This window comes from Salvelinus alpinus, chromosome 4 (assembly GCF_045679555.1).
Source record: "Salvelinus alpinus chromosome 4, SLU_Salpinus.1, whole genome shotgun sequence".
Taxonomy (NCBI): domain Eukaryota; kingdom Metazoa; phylum Chordata; class Actinopteri; order Salmoniformes; family Salmonidae; genus Salvelinus; species Salvelinus alpinus.
In genome coordinates, this window is record NC_092089.1 from 52420596 (window position 1) to 52440647 (window position 20052).

The following is a 20052-nucleotide window of genomic DNA, read 5'->3' on the forward strand; positions in this document are numbered from 1 at the left end:
AATCTTCACCACATAACGAGCAGTTGTTTTTCCCAGGAGATGTCTTTGTAGATCAGTGATTCTGCGCAGTCTGACTCCAATGTAGTAGATCTCAAACAAGCACAGGCGCTTTATTAACTTCTTCTCTGGTCTCCCGGACGGTTACGGACGTTACTCTGGTTTACAGTGACACTAGGTGGAATGGAGAGGAACTTAATTTACAAAATCCAAATACCAAGGGAGCGTTTCATTTTTATTAAATGTGCTCCCTCATTTCTACCCTCGTTCACTTCTCCCCTATAGTGACTGATTTGATAAGATTTAATTGCTGTGCCTTTTGTTTTAGCCTAACAATGTTTGGTGTTATAACTGAATAATCATTTATATTCAGTGTATGAGAATAGGACTTGGTCTTCAATAATTCAGTTTGTGAGATAAAACATTTAAATAGTCATTTAATTCAATAACAAATAAGTGCTCACCCGTAACGCCAATATGCACCATTTGTTATAATTAGTTGTAATAACTTCCATAGTAAACATGATTTATATGTCTAGTCTGTCGACAGTGCCTATAAAAGTCTACACCCCCCTTGGATTTCTTCACATTTTATTGTGTTACAAAGTAGGATTCAAATAGATTTAGACTAATTCTCCTTTTTGGCAACTATCTACATGAAATACTCTATAATGTCAAAGTGGAAGAAAAATAAAACACCTTGATTAATTAAGTATACACCCCCTCAGTCAATACATGTTAGAAACACCTTTGGCAGTGATTACAGCTGTGAGTCTTCCTGGGTAAGTCTCATAAGAGCTTTGTATACCTGTATTGTGTCACATTTGCCGATTTTATTATTTTCAAAATTCTTCATGCTTTGTCAAGGTGTTGGGGATTATAGCTTGACAGCAATTTTCAAGTCTTGCCAAGCAGATTTAAGTCAAACCTGTAACTTGGCCACTCAGGAACATTCACTGTCTTCTTGGTAAGGAACGCCAGTGTAGATTTGGATTTGTGTTGTTGGTTAATGTCCTGTTGAAAGGTGAATTCCTTTCCCAGTCTGGTGTAAAGCAGACTGAAGCAGGTTTTTCTCTAGGAGTTTGCCTGTGTTTAGCTCCATCACATTTATTGTCATCCTGAAAAACTCTGCAGTCTTTGTCGATGTCAAGCGTACACATACCATGATGCAGCCACCACCATGCTTGAAAATAAGGAGGCAGTTACTGAGTGATGTGTTATGTTGGATTTGCCTCAAACGCAGGTTTTGTAATATTTTTTTTCTGTATATTTGTTTTATTCTCTTCACTCTGTAAATTAGGTTACTACAACGCTGTTGATCCATCTTCATTTTTATACCATCACAGCCATTGAACACTGTAGCTGTTTTAAAATCACCAACGGCCTCACAGTGACATCCCTAAGCATTTTATTTCCTGTCCTGCAGCTCAGTTCAGAAGGAAGACTGCATCTTTGATGTGTCTAAGTAGTTTAATACATCATCCACAGCATAATAATTAACTGGACCATGCTTAAAGATATATTTCATGTCTGATTCGTTATTGTTACCCATCTACCTGTCACGCCCTGACCTTAGAGAGCCTTTTTATTCTCTATTTGGTTAGGTCAGGGTGTGACTAGGGTGGGCAATCTGTTGTATTTCTATGTTGGCCTGGTATGGTTCCCAATCAGAGGCAGCTGTCTATCGTTGTCTCTGATTGGGGATCATACTTAGGCAGCCTTTTTTCCACCTTAGTTTGTGGGATCTTGTTTTTGTATTGTTGCTGTTGAGCCCTACAAGGCTGTACGTTTCTTTGGTTTCTCTTTCTTGTTTTGTTGCTGGTTATCATTAATAAATATGATTAACCTATACCACGCTGCATCTTGGTCCGACCATTCTTCCATCGACGATCGTAACACTGCCTTTCTTTATGAGGCTTTCGAAAAGCTCCCTGGTCTTTTTAGTTGAATATGTGCTTGCAATTCAATACTTGACTGAGGGACCTTACAGATGTTGTATGTATGGGGGACAGAGGAAGGGTTAGTCATTCAAAAATCATGTCAACCTCTATTATTCACACAGAGTGAGTCCATATAACTTATGTGATTTGTTACATTTTACTTACTTTTCTCCCCAATTTCATCATATCCAATTACGATCTTGTCTCATCGCAGCAACTCCCCAACGGGTTCGGGAGAGGCGAAGGTCAAGTCATGCGTCCTCCGAAACATGACCCGCCAAACCGCGCTCCTTAACACCCGGCTGCTTAACCCAGAAGAATGTGTCGGAGGAAACACTGTTCAACTGATGACTGAAGTCAGCCTTCAGGCACCCGGCCCGGTACAAAGAGTCGCTAGAGCGCGATGAGCCAAGTAAAGCCCCCCCCAGCCAAACCCTCCCCTAACCCGGACAACACTGGGACTATGGAACTCCCGGTCAAGGCCGGTTGTGACACAGGCTGGGATCGAACCCGGGTCTGTAGTAAGGCACTCAAGCAGTGCCTTAGACAGATGCACCACTCGGGAGTAGCCCCAAATGTTACTTCGAAACTAATTTAGGATTGCCTAAACGAAGGAGGTAAACACTTATGCGACAACTATAGTTTAGTTATACATTTTCTATTAATTTGTACAAATGTGTAGAATTTTCTTCTCCCTTTGACATTATGGAGTATTTTGTGTAGATCAATGGCAAAAAATTACAATTAAATATAATTCAATCCCACTTTGTAATGCCCCAAAAAAGTTCAAGGGGGTATAGACTTTCTATAGGCATTGTATGTGTGAAAGCATTTTTGAAAACAGGTGGAGGTATTGCTTTCCATTCGACATCATTTCTCTTCTATGTCCTGCTGTGCATTTTCTGGCACTATCAACATTTTGTAATTTTTCCAAGGCTAATGCCTAGCCTATCCCTAGCCCACAATATGTCATGGGCATAGTCTGCATATGGCTCCATCTATCAGACAGAGAAAGAAAATATCAAGAAGAGTGTAGATACACAACTTTATTTCTGTATCTGTATGATTATTACAAGATCATTTGGGTTAAGTCTTTCATGGTGTTCAATCATGGAAACGGGTCAGCTAGGTCTACAGCACCGGTAAATATAGTAGGCCTAGTCATTGAAGCTATTCTTATGTTGTTGCCACTGTTGTTGCAGAAGTTCTGCAGAGTCTTGTGCAAGGAGAGCATACCAAGTCCTACAGCAGAGTCTGAAGTCAGGCAGGTGCAACCATCAGCCCCAACTGCAGCAAAAACGGAAGAGTCAGGGTGCTTGCCCCCGATTGCCTACAGAGAAGATAGAGGGAAGAAAGAGAGAGCAAGAGAAGGAACTGAATTTCTACACTCTTAGAAAAGGGGCTACCTAGAACCATAAAAGCTTCTTCTGCTGTCCCTGTATGATAACCCTTTTTGGCTCTATGTAGATCAGATGTAGAACCGATGTAGAACCAAACTTACCCAACTAACCATCGTATGACCTTTTAAGAACCCTTTGGTGATAATATTCTACCTAGAACCAAACAGGGTTCTCTGGGACAGCCGAAGAACCCTTTATGGGTCGTTCTTGAATTGCGGTGGCATTTACATCTACGAAAAACACTTCAAAATTACAAATAGTTACACATCATACATGTTTTCTGTTTATATTGAACTGTTTATCAGTTTATCACATACATTATCATTATCACATACATTATCACATACTGCAAGTGCTTTATACTGCAAAACGTTATGTTTAGGCATTGTTGAAAGTACTTAGGCCAAACAAATTGGCTTGTCTCAGTAGTGACCCAGTACAATTGTAGTGACATGTTTTGGGGGATTTAAAGCTGTCAATCTATGTATTATTTTTGAATTCTAGAAAGTAAACAAAAGTATTACACATCTTGTATAGATCAATAAAAACAAAACAGGCTATTAAAATAACTATTATTTTTACAAATATAATATGTGTCCCTAATTTTATTCCCATTGGTGTAACCACCTTGAAAATCCCTCATTACAAAGATATACAAGAACCTTGCAATCCGTTGCACTGGAAAGGTCTATATTAAATACAATTATTATTATCACACCCTTTGAGTATCTCATACATTTGAGGATTCCATTTATCATTTGGTGTGTCTAAATAGTGTAATTTGTGTTACACATTTTAAATGTAGGAAAATTACACTGTGAGCAAAATTATGAAACAAAAACAGTTTAAATTCTTTTTAAAGGGTTAATGACCTTAGATTCGAACATCTGTGTCCTCCATTTAAGAAAATCCTCAATTACCAAAATGTTGTCATTGGAGTTACCATCACTGGTGTAACTACTCCTGCTGGTGGCACAAAGTTATCATAATAGTAAAACATTATTAAAAGGCATTAAGCTACCATATTAGTTCATTTAGAATGGGAAGATGTACAATACATCTTAATTTTTTTTTAAATAGAGAAAAATGAAATAAATTTCTTCCAAAATGCCACGCCCAAATGCCACTGCAATTCAAGAACAACCCTTATTGCAGGTAGGCCTATAGACACGTTAGCATTTAGCACATGAGCACATGTGGAATTGTGGTTCCATTCATCTGAAAGACAAAGTAAATAAGACCTTTTTAGACATTTCACAACAATTTAGGCTGTTGCTTAAACGTTCACACAATACCTGGAAACGAATCATCACAAGTAAGTGCTATTGATGATATGTATACAATTTCTGACCTCTACATTGCTGAACTCTACAATTAATATGGCTAATCTCTACTTAGTACTTTACTAATACTCATATTTTGGTTCTTACCTTGACCTCTGTGGTTGAAGGATGCCTCACCTTGACCTCTGTGGTTGAAGGATGCCTCACCTTGGCCTCTGTGAACACAGACAGCACCAGCAGGATGAAGACGGCACAGACCAGAGTTGAAGAGGGTTGAGTCTCTGAACAGCAAAAGTGTATCAGTGTTTATTTCAGCTAGAAGATGATGGGTCTGAAAGGGATGTGTGCACCATGACTGCATGGGCACAAGTACAGAGATCTGTTTTACAGTCATGAGCAGCGTAAATTAACTTTTAATAGGGCCTACAAATAATTGTTTTGATATTTGGCACTAGTGAAACAAATGGGTATTTTTGTATTCTTCAATTTTTTCCATATATGCCAATAGCCTATTTAATGTATTGCAATATATTGTTATGTTTTGTATAGCATGCTATGTATAGTTATGTTTTGTATAGTATGTTCTGATCTAGGGCTAGGTGTGTGACAACTTTTGAAACAAAAGTAGACTAGTGTTTGGGTACATCATTCCATTTATATCAAGGTTTGTCGATGGATGATTACAATGTCATACTTTGAATAACAATGTATCACTTTAAATTTCAACGTATCCCTTTGGCTGGTTCTTCATGGTGTGAAGGATGGTGTATTTAATTCTGGAACCAGCAACGAGCCAATGAAATGTCACGATCCACGTTACCAATGGCAACGAACTCCAAACAATCCTCTAGATGTAAAAGAAGAGCAAGCACAATATTCCAACCTACAGAATCTAGAGTCATTCACTTGTAAGTTATTCATAAATTCCTAGCATGACAAATAAAAGTTAATTTCGTTTATTAAGCCTATTAACTGAACCAAGTGTAGACTTTCAGGACATTTATTTCGCGTTTTTAGCTGCTATGTGCTTGCATGTCAACCATGTCAATGTCAGCCAGGTGCTCATAAATATTCTATTTTTTTTTTGCTTTCATTATTGAATCACAAAATTACCTCTACACTAGTCTGCTAGCCATTTGTGCATCCTATCGACCCCAAGTGTTTTATGAACGTAAGGAGATGAGCTCACCACTTTCAATGTTGAGGAAAACCCGACGTGTTCCTCTTCCTGGGCCCATGAAGCAGCAAGGGTATGTTCAAGAGAAAACAAAGTGGATCTCTTCCTAGACAAAAAGTAATTGCAATTAGATGGATTTCCATGTTCATTTGCATTACTGATGATTGCTATTTTTTCTCAAATAGGACAAGAGTGCCTTTCAAGGAGAATCCATTTGCAGGTATGGGATTAAGGTATTTCAAAAACGATATTTTTCTTGAGCAGATGGCCAGGAGGCAGAACATAATTACAAATAATTTGTAGACTGCAAATTGACCACAAGAAGATATAATATTTTATTAAATCATAATAATTTCAGACCTTGCTTAGGTTAGTATATGATCACATATCTCTCCATTGTGCATGGGAATACTTTGGAACAGATTTCCAAAATTAAAATAACTTGGAGATGATTTGCTGGTGTTTTTACAGTCTTTTACGACTAACAATAAAACAAAAAAATAAATAACATTTTAGTATTCTTTTTATGCTCATAAAACTTGAATGGTCAAATAAAATCACCCACGCGGGCCGTCAGATTGGGAACCCTGCTATAGTCTAACTATGAGATATCATAGTACATGTACTGCCTCTGAATATAGCTCTTTAAAAACCTGGGGTCATTCTGTTTGTGTTCTTGTCTTTTTTCTTCTTCTTTAGAATATGAAGCTACTCTGCTGAATGATGTATCTGCTTTGAATCACCCTACGCCTCAGGCTCAAGCCACTGATATTGCCTGTCCTTCCAAATCAAAAGCCAAACAAAGGAAAAGCAACAGTTGTTGTATGTTTGTTTGATGTCCTTACAACTCACCCTGTGCTGAAATATTCACAACCACAACCAACGTCACATCACATTTCGACAACACTGGAAATCTCATGCATGGTTGTTAGATTAGTATGTGGTGTGCACTGGCCACAAAATAATGTGTCTCATTTTCCTAATACAGCACTGTGGTCACAAATGTGGGTTTCCAAAAAGCCAGTTTGGGTTTCTGATAATGTACAGTAACATTGAAACAGAGTGTTCTCAGAATCAGTAAAAATGTATGCATCATTGTACCGTAAGACAGTACAGTAGCTTTTATTATACAGGTATTACGCTTCCTGATCTAGTGAACTCTGACTGAACCCTACAGGTGCACCCCCTAGTGATTTTGAGCTGATGTCCTCTATGATGCAGAGGCTGACCCTGCTGGAGACCAAGGTGAAGACCCAAGCCCTGGACATTGACCACAAGGTGAGCCAAGTACCACACACATTCAGACAAAGAAATTACATTGTACATTACATTTGAGTTATTTAGCACACACTTATCCAGAGCGACTTCCAGTGCAATCAATGGAGAAACTGGTAACAACGCTTCTGTGAACACCTCCAGCGAGACAGCGTTTTGGTTAGATCTGAAATCGACCTCAACCACATCAACCTCTGTGATCCTCCGCAACAACCAATCAAAAGCATGCATTTTAAAGGAAAGCTCAACCACCGAATGGTGATGAAGTTGCACGTACAGGATGCCTGTCACACAAGTGCTAATTCTGCACATATTTCTGCTACAGTATGTATGAACAGTAGCTAAATGGTGCCAATAAAGGTTTTCTAAACAAAAACAAAAACAACAAATCTGCCAAATGTGTGAATGTTGCATCAGTATTCTGTGTTCGTTATAGTTTGCATGACAAGAGACTCCTTATACTATAGTTTGTATAAGATACTTCTCATATTTTGAATGACAAGATACTTATTATAGTTTGTATGATGAGGTAATAAGAGATCTCCTCAAGCAGCAACACAAAGTTGTGCTGTCGAGTTGAAAATAGACAGTTTGGGAGTAGTTCCACTATGTCATTGAAATAGTAATTTACCTACATTTTGCAGTAGCTTGGTGATTGTTTACCGAAATTCAAATATTCATAGTCTTTTCAGTAGTTAATAACTTTTTTGCCATGTAATTCAATTTTTTTTTATTTAACCTTTATTTAACTAGGCAAGTCAATTAAGAACAAATTCTTATTTATAATGACGGCCTAGGAACAGTGCCTTGTTCAGGGGCAGAACGACAGATTTTTACCTTAGCTCGAGGATTTGATCTAGCAACCTTTCGGTTACTGACCCAACGCTCTAACCACTAGGCTACCTGCCGCCACTGTAACAGTGGCAGCCGCCCCTGTAACTACTGCAATTAACCCATTCAATGTTTCGCCAAAATAATATACAGCGTACAGTGCATTCGGAAAGTATTCAGACCACTTGACTTTTCCCACATTTTGTTACGTTACAGCCATATTCTAAAATTGATTAAATTGTTGTTGTTTTTTCTCATCGGTCTACACACAATACCCCATAATGACAAAGCAAAAATTGTTTTTAGAAATGTTTTCAGAAAATACTTTATTTACATAAGTATTCAAACCCTTTGCTATGAGTTGAGCTCAGGTGCATCCTGTTATGTCAGAGCAAAAACAAAGCCATGAGGTTGAAGGAATTGTCCATAGAGCTCCGATACAGGATTGTTTCAAGGCACAGATTTGGGGAAGGTTGCCAAAAACTATCTGCAGCATTGAAGGTCCCCAAGAACACAGTGGCCTCCGTCATTCTTAAATGGAAGAAGTTTGGAACCACCAAGACTCTTCCTAGAGCTGGCCACCCGGCCAAACTTATTAGTAGGGGGAGAAGGGTGTTGGTCAGAGAGGTGACCAAGAACCCGATGATCACTCTGACAGAGCTCCAGAGTTCCTCTGTGGAGATGGGAGAACCTTCCAGAAGGACAACCATCTCTGCAACACTCCACCAATCAGGCCTTTATAGTAGAGTGGCCAGACTGAAGCCACTCCTCAGTCAAAGGCACATGACAGCCGCTTGGAGTTTGCCAAAAGGCACCTAAAGGACTCTCAGACCATGAGGAACAAGATTCTTTGGTCTGCTGAATCCAAGATTGAACTATTTGGCCTGAATTCCAAGAGTCACGTATGGAGGAAACCTGGCACCATCCCTACGGTAAAGCATGATGGTGGCAGCATCATGCTGTGTGCGCTCAGGACATAAGACTGGGTCAACGGTTCACCTTCCAACAGGACAACAACCCTAAGCACACAGCCAAGACATCGCAGGAGTGGCTTCAGGACAAGTCTCTGAATGTCCTTGTGTGGCCCAGCCAGAGCCCGGACTTGAAACCAATCGAACATCTCTGGAGAGACCTGAAAATAGCTGTGCAGCGACCCTCCCCATCCAACCTGACAGAGCTTGAGAGGATCTACAGAGAAGAATGGGAGAAACTCTACAGGTGTGCCAAGCTTGTAGTGTCATACGCAAGAAGACTCAAGGCTGTAATCGCTGCCAAAGGTGCTTCAACAAAGTACTGAGTAAAGGGTCTGAATACTTATGTAAATGTGATATTTCAGTTACACGTTTTTAAATACATTTGCTACAATTTTGCTTTGTCTTTATGGGGTATTGTGTGTAGATTGAGGGGAAAAAAGCAATTTAATACATTTTAGAATAAGGCTGTAATGTAACAAAATGTGGAAGAAGTAATGGGGTCTGAATACTTTCCGAATGCATTGTATATATTTTTCAACCCAGTACATTTATATGACTTTTCAGACTTAGATATAATACTTTTTTACAAGGCAGTTTTGATGTAGTGAACTACTTTTTCAAAGTAGCTTCAGTTAAACAAACTATATTTCTCTTAAAGGCAGCTTTACTGGAGCTCAACTTCTTCCAGTGTGAAGTAATTGGTAGCTTGGTAAACTATATTTTCAGAGTAGCTTCCCCAACACTGAAAACAGATACTACAGACAGTAGTGGTCTATACACATCCGGCTAGTATTCTATGCATGAAGTACATGCCCAAACATTGATATATGTACAGACCAAGTTATTGACTTGACAACATATCTACAGTGGGGAGAACAAGTATTTGATACACTGACAATTTTGCAGGTTTTCCTACTTACAAAGCATGTAGAGGTCTGTAATTTTTATCATAGGTACACTTCAACTGTGAGAGAAGGAATCTAAAACAAAAATCCAGAAAATCACATTGTATGATTTTTAAGTAATTAATTTGCATTTTATTGCATGACATAAGTATTTGATACATCAGAAAAGCAGAACTGAATATTTGGTACAGAAACCTTAGTTTGCAATTACAGAGATCATACGTTTCCTGTAGTTCTTGACCAGGTTTGCACACACTGCAGCAGGGATTTTGGCCCACTCCTCCATACAGACCTTCTCCAGATCCTTCAGGTTTCGGGGCTGTCGCTGGGCAATACGGACTTTCGGCTCCCTCCAAAGATTTTCTATTGGGTTCAGGTCTGGAGACTGGCTAGGCCACTCCAGGACCTTGAGATGCTTCTTACGGAGCCACTCCTTAGTTGCCCTGGCTGTGTGTTTCGGGTCGTTGTCATGCTGGAAGACCCAGCCACGACCCATCTTCAATGCTCTTACTGAGGGAAGGAGGTTGTTGGTCAAGATCTCGCGATACATGGCCCCATCCATCCTCCCCTCAATACGGTGCAGTCGTCCTGTCCCCTTTGCAGAAAAGCATCCCCAAAGAATGATGTTTCCACCTCCATGCTTCACGGTTGGGATGGTGGTCTTGGGGTTGTACTCATCCTTCTATTCCTCCAAACACGGCGAGTGGAGTTTAGACCAAAAAGCTCTATTTTTGTCTCATCAGACCACATGACCTTCTCCCATTCCTCCTCTGGATCATCCAGATGGTCATTGGCAAACTTCAGACGGGCCTGGACATGCGCTGGCTTGAGCAGGGGGACCTTGCGTGCGCTGCAGGATTTTAATCCATGACGGCGTAGTGTGTTACTAATGGTTTTCTTTGAGACTGTGGTCCCAGCTCTCTTCAGGTCATTGACCAGGTCCTGCCGTGTAGTTCTGGGCTGATCCCTCACATTCCTCATGATCATTGATGCCCCACGAGGTGAGATCTTGCATGGAGCCCCAGACCGAGGGTGATTGACCGTCATCTTGAACTTCTTCCATTTTCTAATAATTGTGCCAACAGTTGTTGCCTTCTCACCAAGCTGCTTGGCTATTGTCCTGTAGCCCATCCCAGCCTTGTACAGGTCTACAATTTATCCCTGATGTCCTTACACAGCTCTCTGGTCTTGGCCATTGTGGAGAGGTTGGAGTCTGTTTGATTGAGTGTGTGGACAGGTGTCTTTTATACAGGTAACGAGTTCAAACAGGTGCAGTTAATACAGGTAATGAGTGGAGAACAGGAGGGCTTCTTAAAGAAAAACTAACAGGTCTGTGAGAGCCGGAATTCTTACTGGTTGGTAGGTGATCAAATACTTATGTCATGCAATAAAATGCAAATTAATTACTTAAAAATCATACAATGTGATTTTCTGGATTTTTGTTTTAGATTCCGTCTCTCACAGTTGAAGTGTACCTATGATAAAAATGACAGACCTCTACATGCTTTGTAAGTAGGAAAACCTGCAAAATCGGCAGTGTATCAAATACTTGTTCTCCCCACTGTATGTTTATTTTGTGATTTTCTATTTGAAGGAGAAAACAATTACAGCTCTGGAGGAGAAAATTAAGCTTCTTCAGAAGTCAACAGGTAATTATTTCAGCCTACCGTATATATATTACAGTTCTGGAACCACAGAGCTCCAGTCACAACACACGTAGGCCTAGTATGCATGTATTTATAGAAATATAGCCCCATGTAGGCCTAGTATTCATGTATTTATAGAAATACAGCCCCATGTAGGCCTAGTATGCATGTATTTATAGAAATACAGCCCCATGTAGGCCTAGTATGCATGTATTTATAGAAATACAGCCCCATGTAGGCCTAGTATGCATGTATTTATAGAAATACAGCCCCATGTAGGCCTAGTATTCATGTATTTATAGAAATATAGCCCCATGTAGGCCTAGTATTCATGTATTTATAGAAATACAGCCCCATGTAGGCCTAGTATGCATGTATTTATAGAAATACAGCCCCATGTAGGCCTAGTATGCATGTATTTATAGAAATACAGCCCCATGTAGGCCTAGTATGCATGTATGTATAGAAATACAGCCCCATGTAGGCCTAGTATTCATGTATTTATAGAAATATAGCCCCATGTAGGCCTAGTATTCATGTATTTATAGAAATACAGCCCCATGTAGGCCTAGTATGCATGTATTTATAGAAATACAGCCCCATGTAGGCCTAGTATGCATGTATTTATAGAAATACAGCCCCATGTAGGCCTAGTATTCATGTATTTATAGAAATACAGCCCCATGTAGGCCTAGTATGCATGTATTTATAGAAATACAGCCCCATGTAGGCCTAGTATTCATGTATTTATAGAAATACAGCCCCATGTAGGCCTATACAGTGTTCTCTACCTCTGTCATCTCCCTCTCATCTCTGTTAAGTGAAAATAAAAGATATTAAGAGTATGGAACAAGTTACGTTTGGATAACCAAAACATTCTGTTTCTGTGGTTTTTAGAGAAAAACAGTGATAGGTGCAGAGAGGATGATCTCATAAAAACATGCCACAGGCTTCAGGGCCAGGTATCGGAGATGGAGGTAAGACCATCATCGCCATGGTGATACGACGGAGCAATGTTTTTTTTGGTCCTCAGCTATCAGTTTGGTACATTGCACAGACATAGATGGACCACACAGTATTGAAAGCCATAGAAGCACTAACATGTGTCTGTGTGATTTACAATATATCTTATGAAGTCAGTGCATGTCCAATTTAGACTTGAACTTTTCTACATACAGTATAACAGAGAAGTTGAGTTGTGGTGGTTGAGTCATCTCGAAGTCTGCTCTATATAGTTTAGTTCACCTCTTTAACTGATGTCACTGCAAAGTTTTCTTGAAACTCACAGTGGGTTTTTTCTCCCACTCAGCGGTTTCTGAACGACTACGGCATGATCTGGGTGGGGAGCGGAGAGGAGCGCGACACAGCCAGTCAACAGGAAGTAGAGGAAGCTGAGCAGACCCAGAGCTCCGAGAAAAGGGTGTGGCAACCAGGTAAAGGAACCAGGGAGTTATTAAGTGCTGAGCCTTATGTTGCAGATAGAAATATAATGAATAGATCTGCTAAGATTCCCTATTCGATCTGACAGGCAATCATATTCTTTCTACATGATATATTTCTATCTGAACATGCTGTAACAGTACACCCTCCTTAACAGGCAGCCAAGTAAAACCTAATCTAATCAAATCACATCTTCAAACGGTAATTTCCAACAGTACAAAGGAGCTGCCATTGTTTCAAAGCACCAGTTAAAGTTTCACGAGCTGTGCTCATGTGATGCCTGGATGATTTTCAAACAGAAAATCTTTAATTATGCATTCACTTATTATGGTGGCCTGTGTTTTGCAGAGACCTCTGTGGCCAGGAGGAACTTCCAGATAAACTTTGACCTGGTGCTCCAGAACATCCAGCAGTTGAACATCCTGGCTGGGGAGGGAGAGTCCTACGTCAGGGTCACGTCCAGAGGGGCACAGCTGGCCCAGCAGCACCTCATTCCACTACGGCTCTACAGCAATGGCATCTTCATGTTCAATGGGCCCTTCCGCTCTTACCAGGAAGCCAGCACACAGGTACAGACAGAGACTATGTAGGGAATACTCACTACACTCCGACTGGCTAGTCAGTACATAATCTCAGCACCCAGAACCAAATCAGCTACTGTTATGATTATTACGAGAGAGTACAACACACCTAGACCAGGTACTGAAACAGACTAGATATTTGAACCAGGCATGACTTTAGATACATTTTCACTGAAGATTCTTTGATTTCAATGTTTCCACATATTGACTCTCTCTCAGATTGTAGCAGACAGAATAAGTACAGAAAGCTCAGTTCGTATCTCAGTCCAATGTGTCTGACATCCTGCCGCTCATGACTTTGCAGCAGTGCATGCAAGACCTGATGGACGGATACTTCCCTTCTGAGCTACAGGACAGGTTTGCAGATGGGGTGCCCTTTCAGGTGTGTGTGTGTGTGTGTGCTTTGTGTGCATTTCAAATGTGCTTACGGTAGGAAAACTGACTACATGGACAATGTATTTCCTGTTTGTTTTGTGGTGAGTAGTGGGACGTCCTCTTTTGGTGTACACAGGTTCACGACAGGCGAGAGGAGGAGTTCCAAGAGAGGCGACCGTGGGCGGAGTTCCCTGGGAAGGGGCAGGCTGTGGTTGGATGCACAAAGGGGGAGAAATCAACAGACAGCTTAGAACACGCCTACTGTACCGTCTCCCAGATACCCGGTCGGTCCCCTCTGTATCGCTTTAATTTGTTTCCAAAAACACATGCTACACTTTACACTCTAGTTGAACCAACTGCAGGGGTGGAATCTCAATTGTATTTTTTGGGATTCCTCGAGTCTTCTCACCTCGCCTCCTCCTGAACATGCATGAGATGGGGAGAAACCTTGGATCTTCTTTGAGGAGGTGAGGAGAGGACGCAAGGAATCAATGAAATAATTGAATTTCATACTTGAAGTTGGTTCAACTATATGTATATCACTTGAGATTCAGCCCAAGCCTCTTTTGCGCTGGCTTGAACATTGACTTACCCACAGGCAGAAAACTGACAATGGACCAATTCCTGAACAGGCTGCCCAAGGTGGTGGTGAAGGCTGGTAGAGTGATTGACATCAGGGACTCCGTGAAAGCCAGTCTGCAGGTGAGACTGAGATCTGTTGCATGTTTCTGCATATTTATTTTTTATTTTACCTTTATTTAACTAGGCAAGTCAGTTAAGAACAAATTCTTATTTTCAATGACGGCCTAGGAACAGTGGGCTAACTGCCTTGTTCAGGGGCAGAACAACAGATTTTTACCTTGTCAGCTCGGGGATTCGATCTTGCAACCTTCCGGTTACTAGTCCAACGCTCTAACCACTAGGCTACCTGCCGCCCCTGTAGATGATATACCTGTAGATGATGGACATGCGTATACTATATGCTAGTAAATGCCTGTGTCTTGTGTTTAGGGCTCTTCTGATGCTTCAAACAGCCATGCTGTGACCCTCATAGACACACCAGAGCTACAGGCCATGAAAGAGAGGTATGCAGGTGTCTAGAACTATTCACAATACTTTCACTTCCACCACTAGGGGGCCTTGTGACAGAGGAGACCCTGGAAGAGGGACACACATTTGCTAATGTGGGTTATGAACCTGTTCTCTCTACTCTAACTCAGGTTGGAGTTGCACGAGACTGATCCCCCCAACTCGGCCCGTGATGTCACCACACTGAGGGTGAAGTCAGAGGATGGCGAGCACACTTACATCATGAAAATGCGTTTCTCAGAGACCATAGGTCATCTGCGCCAGTATCTGGACAAGCACAGGTGGGTTGGGAGCCACAAAATGCTGTGCAGAGTATTTTGCCCAGGAAGTCCGTCACATTCACAGTACTTCATCTCAGTCATAGTGACTTTTGGGTCATGTTAATCTCGGACACCCAGAACTAAAATCTTGCATTCCGCAAAAATGGAAGAGGCAAATGGAAGGGGGAGAAAGTAAGGAACATGTCTGTCGACCCTGCATTAAAGTCCACAATAGGTTAAAGACCAAAATAGGTTAAAGAAAAATTGTGATAAATAAAAAAAGTATATCATTTAAGGACCCAAAAATTGACAGCTGTGCCATACAGATTGCAAAATAGTTGGGAAGAGATTTTCGATGTACCGATTCCATTGCACATGGTTTATGAACTGATACACAAAATAACACCAGATTCAAAACTTACAAGTTTTTCAATTTAAATTATACAAAATTCTTGCAACAGTAGAAAGATATACAGTGCCTTCGGAAAGTATTCATACCCCTTGAGTTTTTCAACATTTGGTTACGTTACAGCCTTATCCTAAAATGGATTAAATTGTTTTTGTTTTCACTCATCAATCTATACACAATACCCCATAATGAAAAAGCAAAAACAGGATAAAAAAATCTAATTTAAAAAAGAAATAAAACTAGATTACAACATTTACATAAGTATTCAGACCCTTAGTACTTTGTTGAAGCATCTTTGGCAGCGATTACAGCCTCGAGTCTTCTTGGGTATGACGCTACAAGCTTGGCACATCTGTATTTGGGGAGTTTTTCCCATTCTTCTCTGCAGATCCTCTCAAGCTTTGTCAGGTTGAATGGGGGACCGTTGCGGCACAGCTATTTTTAGGTCTCAAGAGATGTTCGATCGTGTTCAAGCCCGGGCTCTGGCTGGACCACATTCAGAGGCTTGTCCCGAAGCCAGTCATGCGTTGTTTTGGCTGTGGGCTTAGGATCGTTGTCCTGTTGGAAGGTGAACCTTCGCCCCAGTCTGAGGTTCTGAGCCCTCTGGAGCAGGCTTTCATTAAGGATATCTCTGTACTTTGCCCCATTCATCTTAGCCTCGATCCTGACTAGTCTCCCAGTCCCTGCCGCTGAAAAACATCCCCACAGCATGATGCTGCCACCACGCTTCACCGTAGGGATGGTGCCAGGTATCCTCGAAGTGACGCTTGGCATTCAGGCCAAAGAGTAGAATCTTGGTTTCATCAGACCAGAGAATCTTGTTTCTCATGGTCTGAGAGTCTTTAGGTGCCTTTTGCAAACTCCAAGTGGGCTGTGATGTGCCTTTTACTGAGGAGTGGCTTCAGTCTGGCCACTCTACCATAAAAGGCCTGATTGGTAGAGTGCTGCAGAGATGGTTTTCCTTCTGGAAGGTTCTCCCATCTCCATAGAGGAATTCTACTCTGGTCAGTCTGACAGAGCTCCAGAGTTCCATCGGGTTCTAAGTCACCTCCCTGACCAAGGCCCTTCTCCCCGATTGCTCAGTTTGGCTGGGCGGCCAGCTCTAGAAAGAGTCTTGGTGGTTCCAAACTTGTTCCATTTAAGAATGATGGAGGCCTCTGTGTTCTTGGGGACTTTCAATGCTGCAGAAATGTTTTGGTACCCTTCCCCAGATCTGTGCCTCGACACAATCCTGTCTCGGAGCTCTACGGACATTTCCTTAGACCTCATGGCTTGGTTTTTGCCCTGACATGCACTGTCAACAGTAGGGCCTTATATAGACAGGTGTGTGCCTTTCCAAACCATGTCCAACCAAATGAATTTACCACAGGTGGACTCCAATCAAGTTGTAGAAACATCAAGGATGATCAATGGAAACAGGATGCACCTGAGCTCAATTTCGAGTCTCATAGCAAAGGGTCTGAATACTTACGTAAATAAGTATTCAAAACAAGAATAGACTGATGAGTTTCAGAAGAAAGTTCTTAGTTTCTGGCCATTTTGAATCTGTAATCGAACCCACAAATGCTGATGCTCCAGATACTCAACTAGTCTAAAAGGCCAGTGTTATTGCTTCTTTAAATCATAACAGTTTTCAGCTGTGCTAACATAATTGCGAAAGGGTTTTCTAATGATCAATTTGCCTTTTAAAAGAAACTTGGATTAGCTAACACATCGTGCCATTGGAACACAGGAGTGATGGATGCTGATAATGGGCCTCTGTATGCCTACGTAGATATTCCATTAAAAAAATTAAGGAAAGAAAAAGCCATTTCCAGCTACAAAAGTAATTTACAACATTAACAATGTCTACACTGTATTTCTGATCAATTTGATGTTATTCAAATGGACAAAAAAAATGATTTTCTTTTTATAAAACAAGGACATTTCTAAGTGACCCCAAACTTTAAACGGTAGTATGTGTATATATATATAAGATAACATATACAGTACCAGTCAAAAGTTGACACCTACTCATTCAAGGGTTTTTCTTTATTTGTACTATTTTCTACATTGTAGAATAATGATGAAGACATCAAAACTATGAAATAACACATATGGAATCATGTAGTAACCAAAAAAGTGTTAAACAAATCAAAATATATTTTAGGTTCTTCAAAGTAGCTACACTTTGCCTTTATGACAGATTTGCACACTCATGGCATTCTCTAAACCATGAGGTAGTCACCTGGAATGCATTTCAATTAACAGGTGTGCCTTGTTGAAAGTTAATTTGTGGAATTTCTTTCCTTCTTAATACATTTGAGCCAATTAGTTGTATTGTGACAAGGTGGGGTGTATACATAAGATAGCCATATTTGGTAAAAGTACATATTATGGCAAAAACAGCTCAAATAAGCAAAGAAAAATGACAGTCCATCTTTACTTGAAGACATGAAGGTCAGTCAATAAAGAAAATTACGAACTTTGAACGTTTCTTCAAGTGCAGTCGCAAAAAACATCAAGCACTATGATGAAACTGGCTCTCATGATGACCACCACAGGAAAGGAAGACCCAGAGTTACCTCTGCTGTAGAGGATAAGTTAATTAGCGTTACCAGCCTCAGAAATTGCAGCCCAAATAAATGCTTCAGAGTTCAAGTAAGAGACACATCTCAGCATCAACTGTTCAGAGGATCAGGCCTTCATGGTCAAATTGCAGCAAAGAAACCACTACTAAAAGGACACCAATAAGAAGAGATTTGCTTGGGTCAAGAAACACGAGCAATGGACATTAGACCGGTAGAAATCTGTCCTTTGGTCTGCTGAGTCCAAATTTGAGATTTTTGGTTCAACTATCGTGTCTTTGTGAGACACAGAGTAGGTGAACGTATTATCTCTGCCTGTGTGGTTCCCACCATGAAGCATGGAGGAGTGTGGGGGTGCTTTGCTGGTGACATTGTCTGTGATAAATCTGTGATTTATTTAGAATTCAAGGCACACTTAACCAGCATGGCTACCACAGCATTCTGCAGCGATATGCCATCCCATCTGGTTCGTGCTTTTAGGACTTGTTTTTCAACAGGACAATGACTCAACACACCTCCAGGCTGTGTAAGGGAAATTTGACCAAGAAGGAGAGTGACGCATCAGATGACCTGGCCTCCACAATCACCTGACCTCAACCAAATTGAGATGGTTTGGGATGAGTTGGACCGCAGAGTGAAGGATAAGCAGCCAACAAGTGCTCAGCATATGTGGGAACTCCTTCAAGACTATTGGAAAAGTATTCCAGGTGAAGCTAGTTGAGAGAATGCCAAGTGTGTGCAAAGCTGTCAAAGCAAAGGGTACTTTGAAGAATCTAAAATATATTTTGACGTTTAACACTTTTTGATTCCATATGTGTTATTTCATAGTTTAGATGACTTCACTATTATTCTACAAAGTAAAAAAGAGAGAAAAACCCTTGAATGAGTAGGTGTGTTCAAACTTTTGACTGGCACTATTTATAAAAATAAATGTTAAAAAAATGGGGAAATGCAGACAATTACATTGATAAAAGTCACAATCTAGTTGCAATATTAAAGCTGATCCACCCCTTACATTTAAAATATATATCTGGCATAATTGCGTCAGATGCTTGATTAAATTCTCGGGGGAGACGTGCTTGAAAATGTACTAACGAGGCTAGCAAAGTATCCACTCCTCTAAATGGGAATCGCGATTTGTCCAAATGATCAGTGACAAAAAATCTGCATAGCAGAACAAAGCCACATCCCAGTCTGTTTGACATGTTATGAAAGCCCAGTCCTGTGCTATGCCATCACTATCAACTCTCTCTCTCTCTCACAATTTCAGATGGACAGATGCCACAGCATATGACATCATCAGTGCGTTCCCACAGTGCTGTTACAATGAGGACTCTCAGACACTCCTCTCCTGTGGGCTCACTCCCAATGCTGCTCTGCTGCTTAGGACTAGGCCAGTCCCTCAATGACAGAACAACAAATCGCCCTGTCACTCTCCTCGTGGTTATAAAATACTGCATTTACTTTCATAAACATGTATATTCAGATCTGATAGGGATGTGACACTAGGGTGTGCCAACACTTACAGAACTATCCTTTTCAGGATCATCATGACATGGGAAAATCCTAATTTCCATAGGAGCACTTGCATAATTATTGATGTAGATAATTCACCTTGAACCATGACTGCTTAAAAAAGGTAGAGTTCGCAAAATAACATTGCATGAGCAAGATGCAAGACTTCGCTCTCACACACACAGTATTTGTACATGGGCATGGGTTCGCTTCACACTCTTAGGAACCAAAAGAGCAGAGACGTTTAGCCTGGCGCGCCAATGATCTTAGTTGTTGCGGAAAAGTGGCCCACTATGCATCTACGTCATATCGCTGACTCTACCTTTAAAATGTAAGGATTTTAATCAAAGTAAATTACAATTCATCATGTGGAGATCACCAAGCCAAC

At 40.8% G+C, this 20052-nt stretch overlaps 1 protein-coding gene across 1 annotated transcript; it reads left to right on the forward strand.

The window, feature by feature from the left end:
* The first annotated feature begins 117 nt into the window (after positions 1 to 117).
* Positions 118 to 19920, forward strand: LOC139573932 (UBX domain-containing protein 11-like). Its single transcript, XM_071397933.1, has 14 exons — positions 118 to 5870; positions 5983 to 6017; positions 6497 to 6619; positions 6975 to 7075; positions 11377 to 11431; positions 12326 to 12405; positions 12738 to 12861; positions 13217 to 13437; positions 13754 to 13831; positions 13961 to 14108; positions 14423 to 14526; positions 14836 to 14909; positions 15045 to 15194; positions 19420 to 19920. The coding sequence occupies exons 1-14, from the start codon at positions 5800 to 5802 to the stop codon at positions 19556 to 19558; spliced, it is 1503 nt and encodes a 500-aa protein (XP_071254034.1). The 5' UTR covers positions 118 to 5799; the 3' UTR covers positions 19559 to 19920.
* The last annotated feature ends 132 nt before the right edge of the window (positions 19921 to 20052 follow it).